This window comes from Oncorhynchus keta, chromosome 15, assembly GCF_023373465.1.
Source record: "Oncorhynchus keta strain PuntledgeMale-10-30-2019 chromosome 15, Oket_V2, whole genome shotgun sequence".
NCBI classification, from domain to species: domain Eukaryota; kingdom Metazoa; phylum Chordata; class Actinopteri; order Salmoniformes; family Salmonidae; genus Oncorhynchus; species Oncorhynchus keta.
The window spans coordinates 28,441,112-28,457,942 of NC_068435.1; the positions used below are offsets into that span (position 1 = coordinate 28,441,112).

Consider the following 16,831-nt stretch of genomic DNA (forward strand, 5'->3'; position numbering starts at 1 on the left):
CACAACTCAAATGACACCAAGGACAGGTAGGGTGGCTATGACTGATGTATGGTTTTACTCTATGCATGCTCATTTGGATCAGAAACAACATTTGAATTTCAAATTCAAGTTCATAATTTATGAACATTTGATTAATTAAGAAAACAGACTTTTGTCTATGGTCTATTTCTAGGAGGACAATGTGATAAAGCGCTTGCAGACTTTTTCAAGGATGACGTTTTTGTGGATTTCTTCAATACATTTCTGAATTTGCCAGTATGTACGGATTTCTTGTTAATCAACACTTTTGTAGATGCTTTATATCTTGGATACACTAATTTCTGTCATATTTATCTTGGCCTAGGTGTTTGGTCAGACTCCGTTATGTGTTCTATCCGAAAACAAGTGGTACCTTTGTCCTGAAATTCCACGCATCCAGGTAACCAAGCCATATTAGAAAAGTGAATGAATTATTCACACTAATTTTGGTACACAAAACAATCAAATCTTCAACAAGATTACCACATTCAAGCTGATAAGTCAAATTGCTACTGACTAGCTTGTCATTCATTGCCATTGTAGGATGTGAGAAGAGGCGGATTCCTTGTATGGCTGAGCGTGCATCGGTTCGTTTACTTCAAACAGACAGAGCTGTATAACTACTATTCCTTGTGTACAGAGTTCCTGCAGTTTTCGTCATGCCAAGCTAAAGGTCAAGACTTAAATACATCAAGCAGCAATTTCAGTGTTTGAAGTAGATCGGTTGAACGGATTGTTGTGCAAGAGTGTGCTTTTTTTTCTGGTTAAGAGAATGTTAGGCATAATCAATACAGGGATGATGGAGGTAAATACTCTTTAATATTCGTTTCCATCCAGAGAAAGACTATACAGCGGTCAATAAAGCATTAGACAATGGTACACCCCGTAATAGTAGGCCAGGCTGTATTAAGTATTAGCAAACCATTTGAAGCATTGATATAATATATAGGTATAGACCAAAGGTATTGATGAGAACATGTGTTGTGACCAGTGTGTATATGAGAGGGAGGGAGAAGGGAGGGCCAGGATGCTATGTAATTCTGTTCTATTCTAGTCTTCTTCTCATCTGTCCATTGTGCTATTCCCTTCTCAGAGGTGCTGAAGTGGACATTTGCAGACCAGTGGTTGCTGAAGAGATGTCTGGGCAGTGTGAGAGGGATGAGGCGCTTCTGTTCTTTTGTCAAAGGCACTCGTGGTATGTATTTTTATTGTCTCTGAGATTATTTAGATTTAAGAAACTAGTTAAATGTATTTTATGGCTTTGAAAATGAGAATTTTAATTTCATAATACTCCGGAGATAGAAAGTTACTGAAATGTAAGTTATGTAATCAGTGGTCCTTGTTTGTTTCAACCACAAAGTGTGGCATTTGGTTTTGTGTGAGTTGTAGACTGCATTTTGCAGTAGCAAGTTGACTTTGAAAAGGTTACAGACGAAACTTGAGTTCCAGGATCTGGTAAAAGTAAACATTTTAATACAGAGCTTTCAGGGTACAGCTAAGACCAATAGTATGATGGTAAAGCATGGCTAAAAGGCAAATGGCGCAAATTAAAATTCTTCTTCTGAGTCTCAAGATGATATAGTCATTCTGAGTTATGTATATGCATCAGTACATATGTTGACTGATATGAAACTGTTACAACTTTCAATTGAACAATGAGAACAGTGAGACATTTGCTACTTTGGGTACAGAGCGAGAGATGTTCAGACAGTTTAAGATTGGATTGTCATGAGTTAACCCTCTGAGAATTCTGTTTCCTGTGTGATCTGAGGCACAGATAAAGCTGAAAAACAACTTGTATACTTTAGAGTGTACCATTTTAAGTTGGGACCAATTAATCAGGTTACTCACATTATTGCAAGCAAATATGTGTGAGGATATGACATCTGAGTCGTCGTCAAGCTTGGTTATCTGGGTTGGCCCCAAAATCCCCCCTACAATCGATTAGTCTCCGCCCTCAACGAATGTTACTCCTCCGTCCTCAATGTGTGTGTGTGTGTGTGTGTGTGTGCGCGTGCGTCTTGTGTACCTGAAGGAGAGGAGTTGGTGACGTTCTTTGTGAAAGTGGAGCGTCTCCTGCAGATACACTGGCAGCAGGATGGTAGCCAGAGGAACCGCTACCAGGCCCTGCTTACTGTCATCAAAGCTGTCCACCTCACTGAGGGCTCCAGCATCATGACCACCTGTCGCATCCCCTCTGGTAACACAGGAGGACCTTTGTTCAAAATATCACCCTATTCCCTTTACTGTATATGACTTTTGACCAGAGCCCTATGAGCACTTGCCAAAAGTAGAACACTATAGGGATTAGGGTGCCATTTGGGACACAAAGTGGTTAGCCTACAGTTTATGTACAGTTAAAGTCAGAAGTTGATATGCACCTTAGCCAAATACATTTAAACGCAGTTTTTCACAATTCCAGAAATTTAATCCTAGTAAAAGTTCCCTGTCTTAAGTCAGTTAGGATCAACACTTTATTTTAAGAATGTGAAATGTCAGAATAATATAATTATTTATTTCAGGTTTTATTTCTTTCATCACATTCCCAGTGGGTCAGAAGTTTACATGCACTCAATTAGTATTTGGTAGCATTGCCTTTAAATTGTTTCACTTGGGTCAAATGTTTTGGGTAGGCTTCCACAAGCTTCCACCAATAAGTTGGGTGAATTTTGGCCCATTCCTCCTGACAGAGCTGGTGTAACTGAGTAAGGTTTCTAGGCCTCCTTGCTCACACACAATTTTTCAGTTCTGCCCACAAATTTTCTATAGGATTGAGGTCAGGGCTTTCTGATGGCCACTCCAATACCTTGACTTTGTTTTCCTTAAGCCAATTTGCCAAATCTTTGGAAGTATGCTTGGGGTCATTGTCCATTTGGGAGACCCATTTGCGACCAAGCTTTAACACACTCCACTGACTGAGGTCTTGAGATGTTGCTTCAATATATCCACAATTTTTCTACCTCATGATGCCATCTATTTTGTGAAGTGCACCAGTCCCTCCTGCAGCAAAGCACCCCCGCAACATGATTCTGCCATCCCCCATGCTTCATGGTTGGGATGGTGTTCTTCGACTTGCAAGCCTCCCCCTTTTTCCTCCAAACATAAAGATGGTCATTATGGCCAAACAGTTCTATTTTTGTTTCATCAGGTCAGAGGACATTTCTCCAAAATGTACGATCTTTGTCCCCATGTGCAGTTGCAAACCGTAGTCTGGCTTTTTTATGACGGTTTTGGAGCAGTGGCTTCTTCTTTGCTGAGCGGCCTTTCAGGTTATGCCGATATAGGACTCGTTTAACTGTGGATATAGATACTTTTGTACCGGTTTCCTTCAGCATCTTCACAAGGTCCTTTGCTGTTGTTCTGGGATTGATTTGCACTTTTCACACTTCATCTCTAGGAGACAGAACGAGTCTTCTTCCTGAGCGGTATGACAGCTGTGTGGTCCCCTGGTGTTTATACTATTGTTTGTACAGATAAATGTGGTACCTTCAGGCGTTTGGAAATTGCTCCCAAGAATGAACCAGACTTGTGGAGTTTTACAATTTTTTCTGATTGATTTCTTTTGATTTTCCCATGATGTCAAGCAAAGAAACACTGAGTTGGAAGGTAGGCCTTGAAATATAGCCACAGGTGCACCTGCAATTCAAATTGACTCAAATGATGTCAATTAGCCTATCAGAAGCTTCTAAAGCCATGACATAATTTTCTGGAATTTCCCACGCTGTTTAAAGGCACAGTCAACTTTGTGTATGTAAACTTCTGACCCACTGGAATTGTGATACAGTGAATTAAGTGAAATAATCTGTCTGTAAACAATTGTTGGAAAATGACTTGTGTCATGCACAAAGTAGATGTCCTAACTGACTTGCCAAAACTAGTTTGTTAACAAGAAATTTGTGGAGTGGTTGAAAAAAGCATTTTAATGACTCCAAACTAAGTGTATGTAAACTTCCGACTTCAGCTGTATATAGCACTTTGTGACATATTGTTGTTAAATGGACTGAATACATACAAATCGATTGATGATTGATTGACACCACACTGCTACATATGTATGGCAATATTGTAGTAGGCTTATTGAATGTATACCAACAAAGTAAACATGGATACTATACTGTACATAGTTTATGTAAGCACCATTATGTCATGCCATGTCACCATGTGTACCACCATGACACACTGTTAACCACCATGTTACCTCTTTTGACACCATGGTTCTCCTCAGATGGTTTGTTGAAGATCTTCTCAGGGAGTGAACCTGGTGGGATGGATCAGATTCTGTATGAGATGAGGTCCAAAGCCTTATGCCGTCTTCAGTCCTACTGGCTGCCCCAGTACCTCTGCTCCTGTAAGCTCTCCATCACCAAACTGAAAGAGTGTGCCTCCATCGTCAAAGAGTACGAGGACATTGCCTCTAACCTCACCCTGGTAGAGATCCCAGCTCTGCTTGACCCACTGGGGTGGAGTCTGGGCTCGCCACCATCAGAGGGCCCTACAGTGACCCGGACCTACTGCTCCAAAGTCAGGAAGAGGCTGCTGTGGAGGGCCCATCAGAGGCCTGGGACAGGACTTAGGGTTGGGGCAGCAGGGATGCCCGATGGGCCGGCCATGCAGCAGTGGTTGCCCATGGCCGGGGACGGAGACCAGGGAGAGTGTACCAATATTGTGCACCTCATGAGCAGGCATGGGGAGGAGATTGTGGTCAGTGGGGACAAGACACATGGGGGCAATGGCAAAAGGGAGGGCAGAAGCAAGAGAGGAGGAAGTGGGAGCTCAAAGAGAAGTACCAGTACTCCACTCCTCAGAAAGGTGAGCTCTGCTAGTCTTGGGCACAGAACTGCCCCCCTCCCTGTCATGCTCATACTCCCCTCCAAGAGCCTGTCCAATCTGGACAGCAGCACTGACCCCATCATCCCCCCTCATGCCTGTATGGAGACACCCATCTGCCACCTTCCCTCCATCACCACCACCCCTGTCACCTCTACTCCCGATCCTCCTTCCAGACCGGTCTGGGGAACACCACACTACGATGAGCACCTCTCCCTGGCCCTGTCCGCTGATGCTCTTGCTGGGGGTCCCTATGAGAATTTCCTGAGGGTCAGTGGCCAGAGGGTCATGCTGCACCACCTGGGACTGTGGCAGGAGCTGGATGGCTTCCTCAACCTCCTGCTCAAGATGGAGGATGGCCCCTCCAAGGCTCTGAGACAGGTGTTGGCTAGAAAGATCATGGCTGTGTACTTGAGTGATGCGTGGCAGTGTGTTAGTTGCACTGAGGGTGAGTGGTGCACCACCTACCTGACCAAATCCACCGTCTGCCACCTCATAAACCTCCTCCCCTCTGGCAATGTGATGCCCTGGATCTACACGGCCAAGCAGGAACTATGCCAGGTGGGTGTTAAACCTTTTTTGACTGCAGTATGTGGTGGACATCAAAGTGAGAACATGGAAAGTCGGTTTATTATTTATACTTCTTCTCACTCCTTGATTACAAAGTCATGTATTCAGTGTCAGTACAACGTTTTCCCTCTTTCCATTTGAGCAGATTCTGGGTCCCACCTACAATGCATTTCTGGATGAAGAAGACAAAGTCATTCTCTTCTATCTGGTAACCAACTAATTTCTAATCTGATTATTAGGATAGTGGAACTGTAGTTTTACTCCTTGCTCCATCGTTTTCTCTCTCAGTTCACTCAGAATGAGGTCAAGGGGAAAGTAAGTCGTAGAGCTACAGCGCCCTCCAGTGCTCCCACTGCGCCAGAGCAGCAGGTGAGGAGGATGAGGGAGGCTCTGGCTCTCTGTCAGGCCTGCGCTGAGCCTCTCACTGAGGAGACCTGGGCCCTGCTGCCCCTAGAGGACGTCAGGACAGGAGGCTCTGTTCACCTGCACTACAGAAAGACCAGTAAGAACTAACTGGTTGTAGAATAAGTACTGAACTCTACAGACAAGAGCTGTCCTCCTCTCACCATTTGGTGTAAAATAGAGGCATGTCTTTTTCTCCTCACGTCTCAGACCTTTATGACCTTCCGTTTGAAACCCTGGCTGAGAAGTACCCCAAGGTGGCTGTGGAGGCAATCAGTAAAACTCACAGACTCTACTATGACTGGAAGCCAGTACAAGGTATGATACAAATTACATTCAAACTTTTCCTATCAGCTTCAATGATTAATAAGTCAATGAAACATAACAATAAAATGTATCCTTCAGAGGAGACAAAGAAGCCAGTGGTGACATCCAGTCCTAAGAAGTCATTCCACCTGATGAAGGACAAGGACCACAGCTTTGCCGAAAAACCCTCCATGAGACCAAGGTTTTTAGAGGAGGTGATGAGAAGTCCCACCAACCTGGACTTCTTCAAGCGTTACCTGAGGGCCTATGATGCTCACGGAGCTCTGAACTTCTACCACGAGGTGGACAAACTGCGGCACGTCGACAGCCTCCTCCAGAAGACCAAGATCAACAGCATCGTGTCCCGCTTCCTCAGACGAGCAGACGCTAGTAACCACACTGAATAGATTATAATAGAATAATTTGTCCTCTAAGAAGGAAACTATTTCCCTGCCTTATAGGTTCATGAATAATCACATTGACTTTGTTTCAGATATGCAGTAGGCAATGTTATGTCACTATAGGCATCACACTTGCGCTCAACTTAAATCAACGCCACACTCTCCTGTACAGTATGTGCGCTGGAGTTAGCCTAGTTATGATATGCGCATACCGCAGTAGTTAGCCTACTCGTTTTAAACATGTGTAGCCAGCCTGGTCTCCTAGATTAGATGTAACAAAGTAAATGTAAATCCGTGACACACAAATTAGTATGATATGTTATGTTTGGTATGGTTACATGGTATGGTTATGTTATGTATGGTGTGGTTACATGGTATGGTTATGTTATGTTTGGGATGGTTACATGGTATGGTTATGGTATGTTTGGTATGGTATGGTTACATGGTATGGTTATGTTATGTTTGGTGTGGTTACATGGTATGGTTATGTTATGTTTGGGATGGTTAAATGTTATGGTTATGTTATGTTTGGTATGGTTACATAAGACAGAAGGTTACTTAATGCAAAAACCAAGGTTGCGTGTTCGAATCTCATCACAGACAATTTTACCATTTTAGGTCATTAGAAATTTTGCAACTACTTTTTAGCCACATTGCAACAACTTAGCATGTTAGCTAACCCTTGCTTAACCATTTAACCTAAACTCCTAACCTTAACCCTAGCTAGCGTAAGTCACTAAGCTAACTTTAGCCATAGGAAATTGGAATTTGTGATGTATATACAAGTTTAGCAAATTCGTAACATATTGTACGAATTGCAATTCGTAAAATATACTAATTAGAGTGTCCAGCATTTATGTTTACTATGTTACGCCTTCACCTAAGTCCAGGTTAGCATAGCCTACAACTGCTCAATACTCTTCATTGCCAGCAACAGTTAACCTACTGTTTTTAAACAAGTGTAGCCAACAACAGCTCAATACTCTTCATTGCCAACAACAGTTAACCTACTGTTTTAAACAAGTGTAGCCAACAACAGCTAAATACTCTTCATTGTCAACAACAGTAAACCTACTGTTTTAAACAAGTGTAGCCAACAACAGCTCAATACTCTTCATTGTCAACAACAGTTAACCTACTGTTTTTAAACAAGTGTAGCCAACAACAGCTCAATACTCTTCATTGCCAACAACAGTTAACCTACTGTTTTTAAACAAGTGTAGCCAACAACAGCTCAATACTCTTCATTGCCAACAACAGTTAACCTACTGTTTTTAAACAAGTGTAGCCAACAACAGCTCAATACTCTTCATTGTCAACAACAGTTAACCTACTGTTTTTAAACAAGTGTAGCCAACAACAGCTCAATACTCTTCATTGCCAACAACAGTTAACCTACTGTTTTTAAACAAGTGTAGCCAACAACAGCTCAATACTCTTCATTGTCAACAACAGTTAACCTACTGTTTTTAAACAAGTGTAGCCAACAACAGCTCAATACTCTTCATTGCCAACAACAGTTAACCTACTGTTTTTAAACAAGTGTAGCCAACAACAGCTCAATACTCTTCATTGCCAACAACAGTTAACCTACTGTTTTTAAACAAGTGTAGCCAACAACAGCTCAATACTCTTCATTGCCAACAAGTTTTCCAGTTATCTTTGTAGCTCCAGTGAAATTATTTTCTTTCAGTTTGTGCATTTATTTTTGTGTTTGTCACGTGGTTGTTGCTGCTTCACTGAGCTCCACTCGTACACATCCTCTCTGCGTACACCCTCATTTGATTCAGAAGCACGCAACACCTTTTCCCAAGGGCTCTGTCATTTTGTCAATTTATTATTTGTTTAATGAGATCTCTCATATTAAAAATGTATACAGGTTAGATTGAAAAAGGCCTGTGAATATGATGTGGTGTTATGATAGTCAACTTCTGCACATTTGTGTCTCTTCAGCTTGTAAATTAGGTTTTAACCAGTTAATGTGTTATGTGCAGCACCCCTGCTTGTTGATGCAATGGTTTAGAAACAGGGATTGGGCTCAAGGTATTTCTACCGAGCTTTACCAGTGATCTGTATGCTCTGAAGGGGAGAATAGCTGTATGTGGTTAGGCTGCATTTTGTCTTGACAGTGCCCATAGCCTGTTTCCTACCAACCAAATCCTAATTTAGTAGGCCTATATTGATTTTGTAAGGGGAAAGCATATGACTGTCCACATTGTTTGTTTTTGTAGGCTAAGTGCTTGTGCATATTTCTGGGGACATTATTATGTAGGTCTACCTCTGCTACCACTTCTACCATTTTGTTCATAAAACCCACACTTTTTGCACCTTATCCTTTTGCCTCCTGTCTGCCTACTAGCTGATGGGACTAAAGTCAAACGTCTTTCATCTTTAGCCATGATAGCCGTTTATAACAGGCTGCTATTTAGCCATAGCCTAAGAAGCAGATTTTCGACTAACCCTTACTTGACAGTACTTTCGTAATTCTCGGCTTGGAAGTCCCCGGTGTCTTTCATGAACTCCTAGTCAAGAATGAAGAAAGTAAGCCCTACTGCCTATATATCACAAATCTGCTGCTCACGGCTAAATAGCAGCCTTTTATCAACTGCTATCACAGCTAATGAAGAAAGCCTTTTAATGCCATCAGCTGCCTGCCTACAGAGACCCAGTCCCAAGGTCAGCCAGAGGGCGCTATTATTTCTGCCGTCGTTTGACCTCTAATAGCACCCTCAGGTGGCCCTTGCGGCTGCTTGAGACCGTAAATCACGTCTGCCTTTCCACACACTAAACCCAGCATATTATTAACAAACATAATTTAAATCCCCTGTCTGTCTGTCATTGTAGAGGATTATCTTCAGTGCAGCGCCAACCTCATCTCTCAGATCCCCAAGATGAGATATGTTTCTCCAGACATCATTTTTGCAGCTCAGGATCTGGTTATCAAATCTCTGGAGGCAACCTGGTACTGAACCTTGATAAGTGATCCCAACTTATTTATTACAGCAGTTTATTATATTATATTATGAGTCCATTTTAAATACCTCTTCTTATTAATACTACTCAACACATGTATGTCTGGGAATGTTTGCTATCTTTAGACACTATCTGCAGTGTGCAGGACACCTGCCTTTTACAATGTGTAGTTGGATCATAACATGTCCATAAAACATGCATATTTTCCAACAGATGTTTTTCTGCATGGCTTCAAAGCATTAAGGTTTAATGGACACAGATGTTATTTTGTTGGACAAAATTGTGGTGTGCTCTTTTGTACAAAGTAAAAATGTCCTATAATTGATTATGTATGGTGCAGCAGCAGTGTAGCAAAACAGTAGGATGTTCTCGACAACAGTGTTTTTCTAAACTATTACTCCAAATATGGATTAATCTAGAATGTACCACCAAAAAAATATGAATCATTTTTTTGTTCTTGTTGTATTTATTGTGGACCTTATACTTCTGCAGGTTCAAAAAGTACCAAGAGACCTTTCCTCCTTGTACCAATGTTACTGACACCGGCACAAGAACCATCGTCCTTACAAACAAACTAGTGAGTGGTCACCACTTTACCATTGCCGAATACCGACAGAGTTAGATGAACCTGTGTCAGCTGGGACATATGTTCAAACTTAGAATCTACTACTGAATTCCTAATGTGGCACGTATCGTCTATATTTCTCTAAGGTTAACTATTATGTTATCACAAAATTCGTTCCTCCTTTTCTTATAGAAACATGTGTGGAGCGTCTTCTCCGGGTTCATCAAAAGCATCTGTAAATTCCGACATGCCATGAAGGACAATCTGACCAGAAGCAAGTTTGAGGGGTACCTCAGACACAACTGGCAAGACTTCTCTCTACGTAAGTTCCCCTGTTTAGCTCTACCATTCCAGTACTTTACCTGTGATATAGCTGATGTTATTTGGGCTAGACTCTGGGTGTCTTTCAACAGCATTTTATCATCCGTCGCCCACGTAACGTTAGTAACATGGTGATGGTGTTCTGGCACTCTAAGGACAAGGAGGGTCTCTCTCCCTCCTAACATTGGCTCATAGTGGATAAACGAGTGCATCAGTGACCATGCACAAACTCTTCGCATTTCCTCCTGTAGGGCTTGTCGTTGGTTCTTGGGGGGTTATGTTGTCTCAGGGCATGTCATATTATTCTGTACGTAAATCAGAGACACTCCATTTAGTATATGTTTCGTATGGTATGTATTCATTTGTGGATGTCCATCATCATATGTTACAAATTCTAGCTAGGTGGCTAATGTTAGCTTGCTCGCTAACGTCAGCTAAGGGTGAGGGTTAAGTGTTAGTGGGAGGGTTAGCTAAACGGGTAAGGTTAGAGGAGGGTTAGCTAGCACGTAGAGTAGATAAAAAGGTGAAAAGTAGCACATCAGATAAAATTGTCCGTGATGAGATTCAAACTTGCAACCTTTGGGTTGTTAGACATTCGCGTTAACGTTAAATGCTCACCCCAACCAACCACCCTCGTTTCGTTTATTGCCTTAAGTAAATATCTATCTTAAGTAACAATACCAAATGTAACATAGCATACTAAGTGGATTTCTCGGATTTAGGTACAGAATATTACAAAATTCCCCGAGACCAGGTTGAGAGAGTTGGAAACTAGGGGTCTGGATGGCCAGAGCTATACCTCCAAATGTATTGCTATTATTCAGCATGCGTCTTCTATGAGGTTTAAAGGCGGTTGGCATCCCATTTTTTGCTTTATAGCCATCTACTAGACTGGAGTACAACTCCCTTATACTTTACTTGAAAAATAAAAAATTACGAAATAAATACCCTACCATCTAACACTATACTCACTCATTTCAAAATGACATACAATACAATTAACCCTACTCCACTGATTAAATTATTTTTTTCCTACCTCATGCCATCACCCTGAAAGGATGGGACATCACCACTTAACACATCCAGTAACTCTTCTGCTGTCAAGTCTCGCACACCCAAATACCTCTGCAGCTGCCACCACAACCTCAATTTTCTGAGACCTCAGATCCATCCCTGCAGTACAATTGATAACCATTGCTATAATGTTAAAAATCCAATTTTACCAAAACTTAATTCACTTTTTGGCCTATCCCTCTGTACTGGTAAATCTCTACTACTCTCACCACTCCTCCTCCCTTAACCCACCATCCACTACTTTCTTCGCTGCCTTAGCATATGACAACTTCTGCACTACTCTAACCCTGGAAACCTCAACCTGCCTCTCTCGCACGGGACATCAACAATTAACACATTCTACTACTTTCCCCAATACTACACTTTCTTTTGTCTCATGCCCTTCTGCACATTTCTCACACATTGGACCCTCCCTCCTACACAGTGCTGCCACATGGCCATAAGCTTGACACCTGTAACACCGTAATGTATTCGGTACATACACTGCTACGGGATAACTTATATATCCTATATCCTTCACTTTGTCAGGCAAACACTCAACTTCAAAACTCAAAAGAACAGACAATGACTCTTCTGTTTCCCCACTCTCGCCAGCCTGTCTGCGTCGCTTCAAACGACAAGCATCACATACACCGGGAATCTTTGCCCTCAGCTGGTCAACGTTTATATCTACTGCTACCCCAGTTATCACTTCTTTCATTGGTGCCCTTTTCTGGAGAACAAAACGATTCACTTTTCTTGCCCCCATTCGTTTTACTTAGAGCGCATTCTTCCTCTGCCCAGATGTGCTCCATGGAAGGATTGTGTGCATTTAAATTGTGTGCACTTTAACTCTATTCTATTGTGGGCATTTTTTATGTTTCCACGGGAACTTTTTTGTTCAGGGTAGTTCATTCTCCACTTTGAAAGTGTAGATGCTTCCCTGCTCATGGCTTTAGCTTCGGCTAAGCGCATTGCGTTTTCCCACAAATGATCCGTGACTCTTTACGTACTCAGCTAGCTATCCCATTCTAGCTTCTCCCTTTTTCCCAAACTTATTTGGACCGCGACACCACCATGTAAAAAAAATAATTATGTAATCAATGGCCATTGTTACAATTTTTTATTGGGGATATGGCAGTCTATAACAGATCAGCCTGAGTACTTTAAAAAATATATATATATATCAGTGTTTCTCTCGTGCTACTCTGTTTTCAAATCAGGTGACCCCACATGGGTTCCTGATGCCAAGTTAAATAAAGGTTAAATAAAAAAATAAACATTAGTATTATTTTTTAAATCCTAGTTTAGAAACACTGTGCTAGTGCGGTGGCGTCATGCCTATGAGGGGCACAGGGGCACGTGCCCCCTCAGATTTGTCCTGTTCATTTTTATTTATTTATTTCTGTAATATGAAGTTGGCTTTAGCTAGCCCAGATACAGTAGGTTCCCAATCTCCCAACCTCATAACTAGCTACCAAGAAGATATTTCAGGCTATCAATCAAGTTAGAGTAGATAGTTAGACAAGCTATCTTAGCTGGCATGCCTGCTGGCAAGGTTGGTAGACTTTAGAAAAGCAGGCAATACCTACATGTACTGAAAATGGCTCGCATTCCTTTAATTTCTTTTACCCAGATTTTAGTAGATATGCGGAGAAGCATATTTAGTTTCTTAAAAAACAAACAACGGTCAGGAGGTTACAGACAGTTCAAGAGATATGGTTAGATATGTTTTTTAAATTTTTACATAGGATTAAGCATAATGATTATGGCTATAGATTGCAGGAAAAAGCTGTTTTGGGTGTTTAAAAAAATTCTAACTTCTCCAATTTTACTCGCCCCCCTCCGGACCACCTACTAGCCATCCTCACGCATTTTGTACTCCCTCAGATTATTGGGCTGCATGACGCTAGTGTGACCAGCTTTTTTGTCTGTCCAGTCCGTGGGAAAGCTTTTTTAGCAACATCTCTTCCACAGGAGTATGGAGGCTATCTCGCTGGCATATAGCAGCAAGAAGCAGCAGTTTCTAGTGGTATACGGTGTAGTGGGCGTCATTTAAGGGATTGACTGTTAGTGATATCTGTGCGTAGGTGAGCTGGGCATTACCCCACACTTTGGTGAGTTTTTATAGCTTGGATGCCACTATTTACTCTGCAGTTGACAGTTAGCTCTCAAGAACCCAGTTTACAGCTGCCCCCCATTGGGTTCTCAGACGATGGTACTGGTTCCTTCAGGATACAGTAGTTATATTCATTCAAAACTTTACGTTTCTCAGGGTACATGCCATCAATGGGGAGCCGGCAAATTGAATCCGTTGACCTGTCCTCGGAGGAGGTAGACTCGTCCCACTTGAAGAGGCGAGTCATCAACCACAAACTGATAACAGTGGAGTTCCTTGTTAACGATCTGTCGTTCTACCTGGAGACAGAGAGGTGACTTTTGATTCATCTATTATAACTTCCTAAACTGAATATTGAGAGCATTTGTGATTTAGTTACTGGATGGGATGTAATTTCTGGTTTGCCTACTCACCTGAAATGCATCATCAATAACTGACAAAGGAACTATATTTGTGTGTTTGCTGTGGTGCTGTATTAGTTTCAGGAACATGGCAGACTCGGGCACTATGATGGCGTCTGCGGGCATGTATGGGGAGAATGACAATGCTCTGCTACACCAGAAAGCAGAGATGATCATCAAGCTCTTTCTCAAGTCAGAGATCTCTCCCAAACTGAGGGTATGGTTTCTAAGTAACTCATCCACTGACTGACTGTATATTAGAGCTGAGTGATAACATGTGTGAGATATTAAGCTTGCTCTTTACATTACAATTCAAGGTGGCTGATATTAAATTCAAAACTCATGAGAACACAGACTCCAGTTGGATATTTTTATGATTTTGTCATTTTAAATACTTTATCTATCTCATCTATCTCATGATTCTGATCTACTGGTATCTGATAGTGTGTCCTCATTGTCCTATTTTACAGGTTAACATAGCAGAAACTGCCAGGGATTCCATCCAGCAGGCCTTTGCCATGGGCAAGGTGGACCGAGGGCTCTTCCATGAAGCCATCATGGCTGTCTTCCCTAACCTCATCTTCTGCTGGAAAAAGTGAGTGTGTGGGCAACACCTCATCCCAAGTGTGCCCAGCACCTTCTAAAACTCCCCCAACCTTTTGCCCAGAGGACTGATAAATTATGACTAAAACCAAAAGTCTTTCCTTACCAAGGGATCTTGTATTATCCGATGATGACCCTGCTTGCCTTGCAGATTCTGTAGCCAAAAGGTGAAAAAAGGTATAGTCGGAGATAATTCTAAGAAAGCAGACTCCACCGAGCTTCATGACTACCTCCATCCCTTCAACTCTGACTGGTACCGGAAGGTACAAACTACCATGTCCATGATGGGTGAGTCCTGAGGGATGTTATTTCAAAACGGTTCTTCATATAAAACGATGAACCCTTATAGAGCTAGGCTTATGTAAAGCAATAGAAAGTATGCAGTGGTGTGTGTTTTTTTTTTTAAAGTTCAATGAGATGTTCCTCTATCTCTGTCCACAGACGATTACACCACCCTTAGGTTTACTGTGCATGATGGTCTCAATCTGGTCCTCCCTCAAACCAGACTAGAATGTAAGAAACTTTGTCAGCCCATAATTGTGCAATACTGTGGGTTATTTTTTGCATTGTGATGGGCGGTTCTAGCCTTTTGAGGGTTTATTTCCTGCAATTCGATTCATTATGCCATGAGGCAGAGATACATTTTGTCCGTTTTAAAACAAATTTCCTGCAATTCTACACATTTTTCCATGACTTATACCATGTTCACTATATCGGAGTGAGAGTGACTAACAAAATCAATGGGGGCCCCCTGGAGGTCAGGGCCCCTGGTCAGGGCCCCATACAGGTCTTTTCTACCACCCTGTCGGTATTCGGCCATGGTTACTACAAGTTTAGATAACTGGCTAGACTAACTTACCAATCCAGTTTTTTTTAGCTGACATGGCTAATTGAGTGACTGTCAGTGGCTGACAAAATAAGAGAAAAACTGCTCATACACAACTAAATTTCAAACTTGCATATTCTACTATTCTAACTCTCAACAGTAAGTTGAGACCCCTACTGAGTTCCAAAAAACTTTGTGTTTTTTAAAATGTATTTATACATTTTTGGGGTTGTGCGCTCCCTAGCGGCCGGGGGCGCTAAGCGACCGCTAATGCTTGGAGCCGGCCTTAAGTGTCATACAATACACTGACCTGTCTGTGATGTTTATTCTGCAGTGTGTGCCAGTGTTCTCAGCCCTGCTAAGAGCTCCATGGCTAGGCGGAGATCTGTCTCTACGCCTGCCTCCTCCGAGTAAGTTCTAAGTTTCCAACCAACTGTCATAAGGCAGTGTTGACCCATGCTGTTTACAGTTCAGTTGTCTCTCTGGGTTTTTATTGTCTGAAGTACTTACCTGTACTTACTGTGCACCTCTAATAAATTCTCTTAGATTTCCACAACTGGAGGTGTCCAACCAACGCAGAAGGTCTATTGGTCCCCTTCTCAGGTAAGCCTATTAATGCACCTCATAGACCTTAGTGGTACATATATATTACAGTATTGCAATAACTAAGAACTAAATCAATTTATCTTTATGTCGTTGTAGTCCTCAAACGTCTCTGCCTCATTCTGACCTTACCCACTCATCTTCGGGATCCTTGCTCTCAAAAATCAAGGAGGACTAGTCTTATCTTTTGATAATACAAATAAAGACCATATATTTTCTATGTAAACGTTGCACCAAGTGTATTTCCTTCAAATGGATAGTCAGGACAAGTCAGCACAAACAGCCACAGTACAGATGTGAATGTGGAAAGCCTTTTTTAAACATGTCTGATCATTCACCAGAAGGGGGAACCACTGACCAATACGGAACACTGCTTGCAGCTCTATTATGGTGATGACATAGATTACTTGCCATATAGATTTGTAGCATGTTATGAAAAAGTCTCAAAATTGTTTTGGTAGTAATGCCTCCCATTCCATTAGGAAGAAAATACATCAACTTTAGTCAAACGTTTTTGGCTGACTGTGTGTTGTCTCATCCATGACAATAATCGCCCTACAGAGCTCAGTCCTCTTTGTCCCATGAGATCCAGAGGTTTGTGTGAGGCTACGATGAGTAGGGACAAAGCATTGAGAGAGGTTCACTTTCCATACAGGTCTTTCATCCATGACCCCCAACCTCGCCAACTGCAAAGACGAGGTCCTCTCCTTCCTCTCAAAACACCTATCCCCTCTCTTCTATCAACCCTCCACCCCCCTCTCTCTACCTCTACCACCTCAACCCCTGTTGTCCCGTGTCTCTCACATATCATTGTCTCGCAGTCCTCAGGACCTGTCTAACCCC

General features: G+C 42.0%; 1 protein-coding gene across 1 annotated transcript; it reads left to right on the forward strand.

Annotated features, from left to right (window-relative positions):
- Window positions 1-817: 817 nt before the first annotated feature.
- LOC118395214 (regulator of G-protein signaling protein-like) lies at window positions 818-16,214 on the forward strand. The gene is made up of 17 exons (XM_052464259.1): window positions 818-823; window positions 2,101-2,218; window positions 4,244-5,406; window positions 5,561-5,623; window positions 5,704-5,917; window positions 6,028-6,513; window positions 9,369-9,486; window positions 9,990-10,074; window positions 10,255-10,384; window positions 13,712-13,868; window positions 14,035-14,173; window positions 14,427-14,551; window positions 14,711-14,847; window positions 15,001-15,072; window positions 15,720-15,795; window positions 15,932-15,988; window positions 16,088-16,214. Exons 1-17 carry the CDS (start codon window positions 818-820, stop codon window positions 16,164-16,166), a joined length of 3,225 nt encoding a protein of 1,074 aa, XP_052320219.1. The 3' UTR covers window positions 16,167-16,214.
- Window positions 16,215-16,831: the final 617 nt, after the last annotated feature.

Excerpts from the sequence above, each read along its gene's own strand:
- LOC118395214 (XM_052464259.1), top strand. Across the intron at positions 5,918-6,027 it reads CCTGCACTACAGAAAGACCA|ACCTTTATGACCTTCCGTTT; the intron begins GTAAGAACTAAC and ends CTCACGTCTCAG. Across the intron at positions 13,869-14,034 it reads TTCTACCTGGAGACAGAGAG|TTTCAGGAACATGGCAGACT; the intron begins GTGACTTTTGAT and ends GTGCTGTATTAG.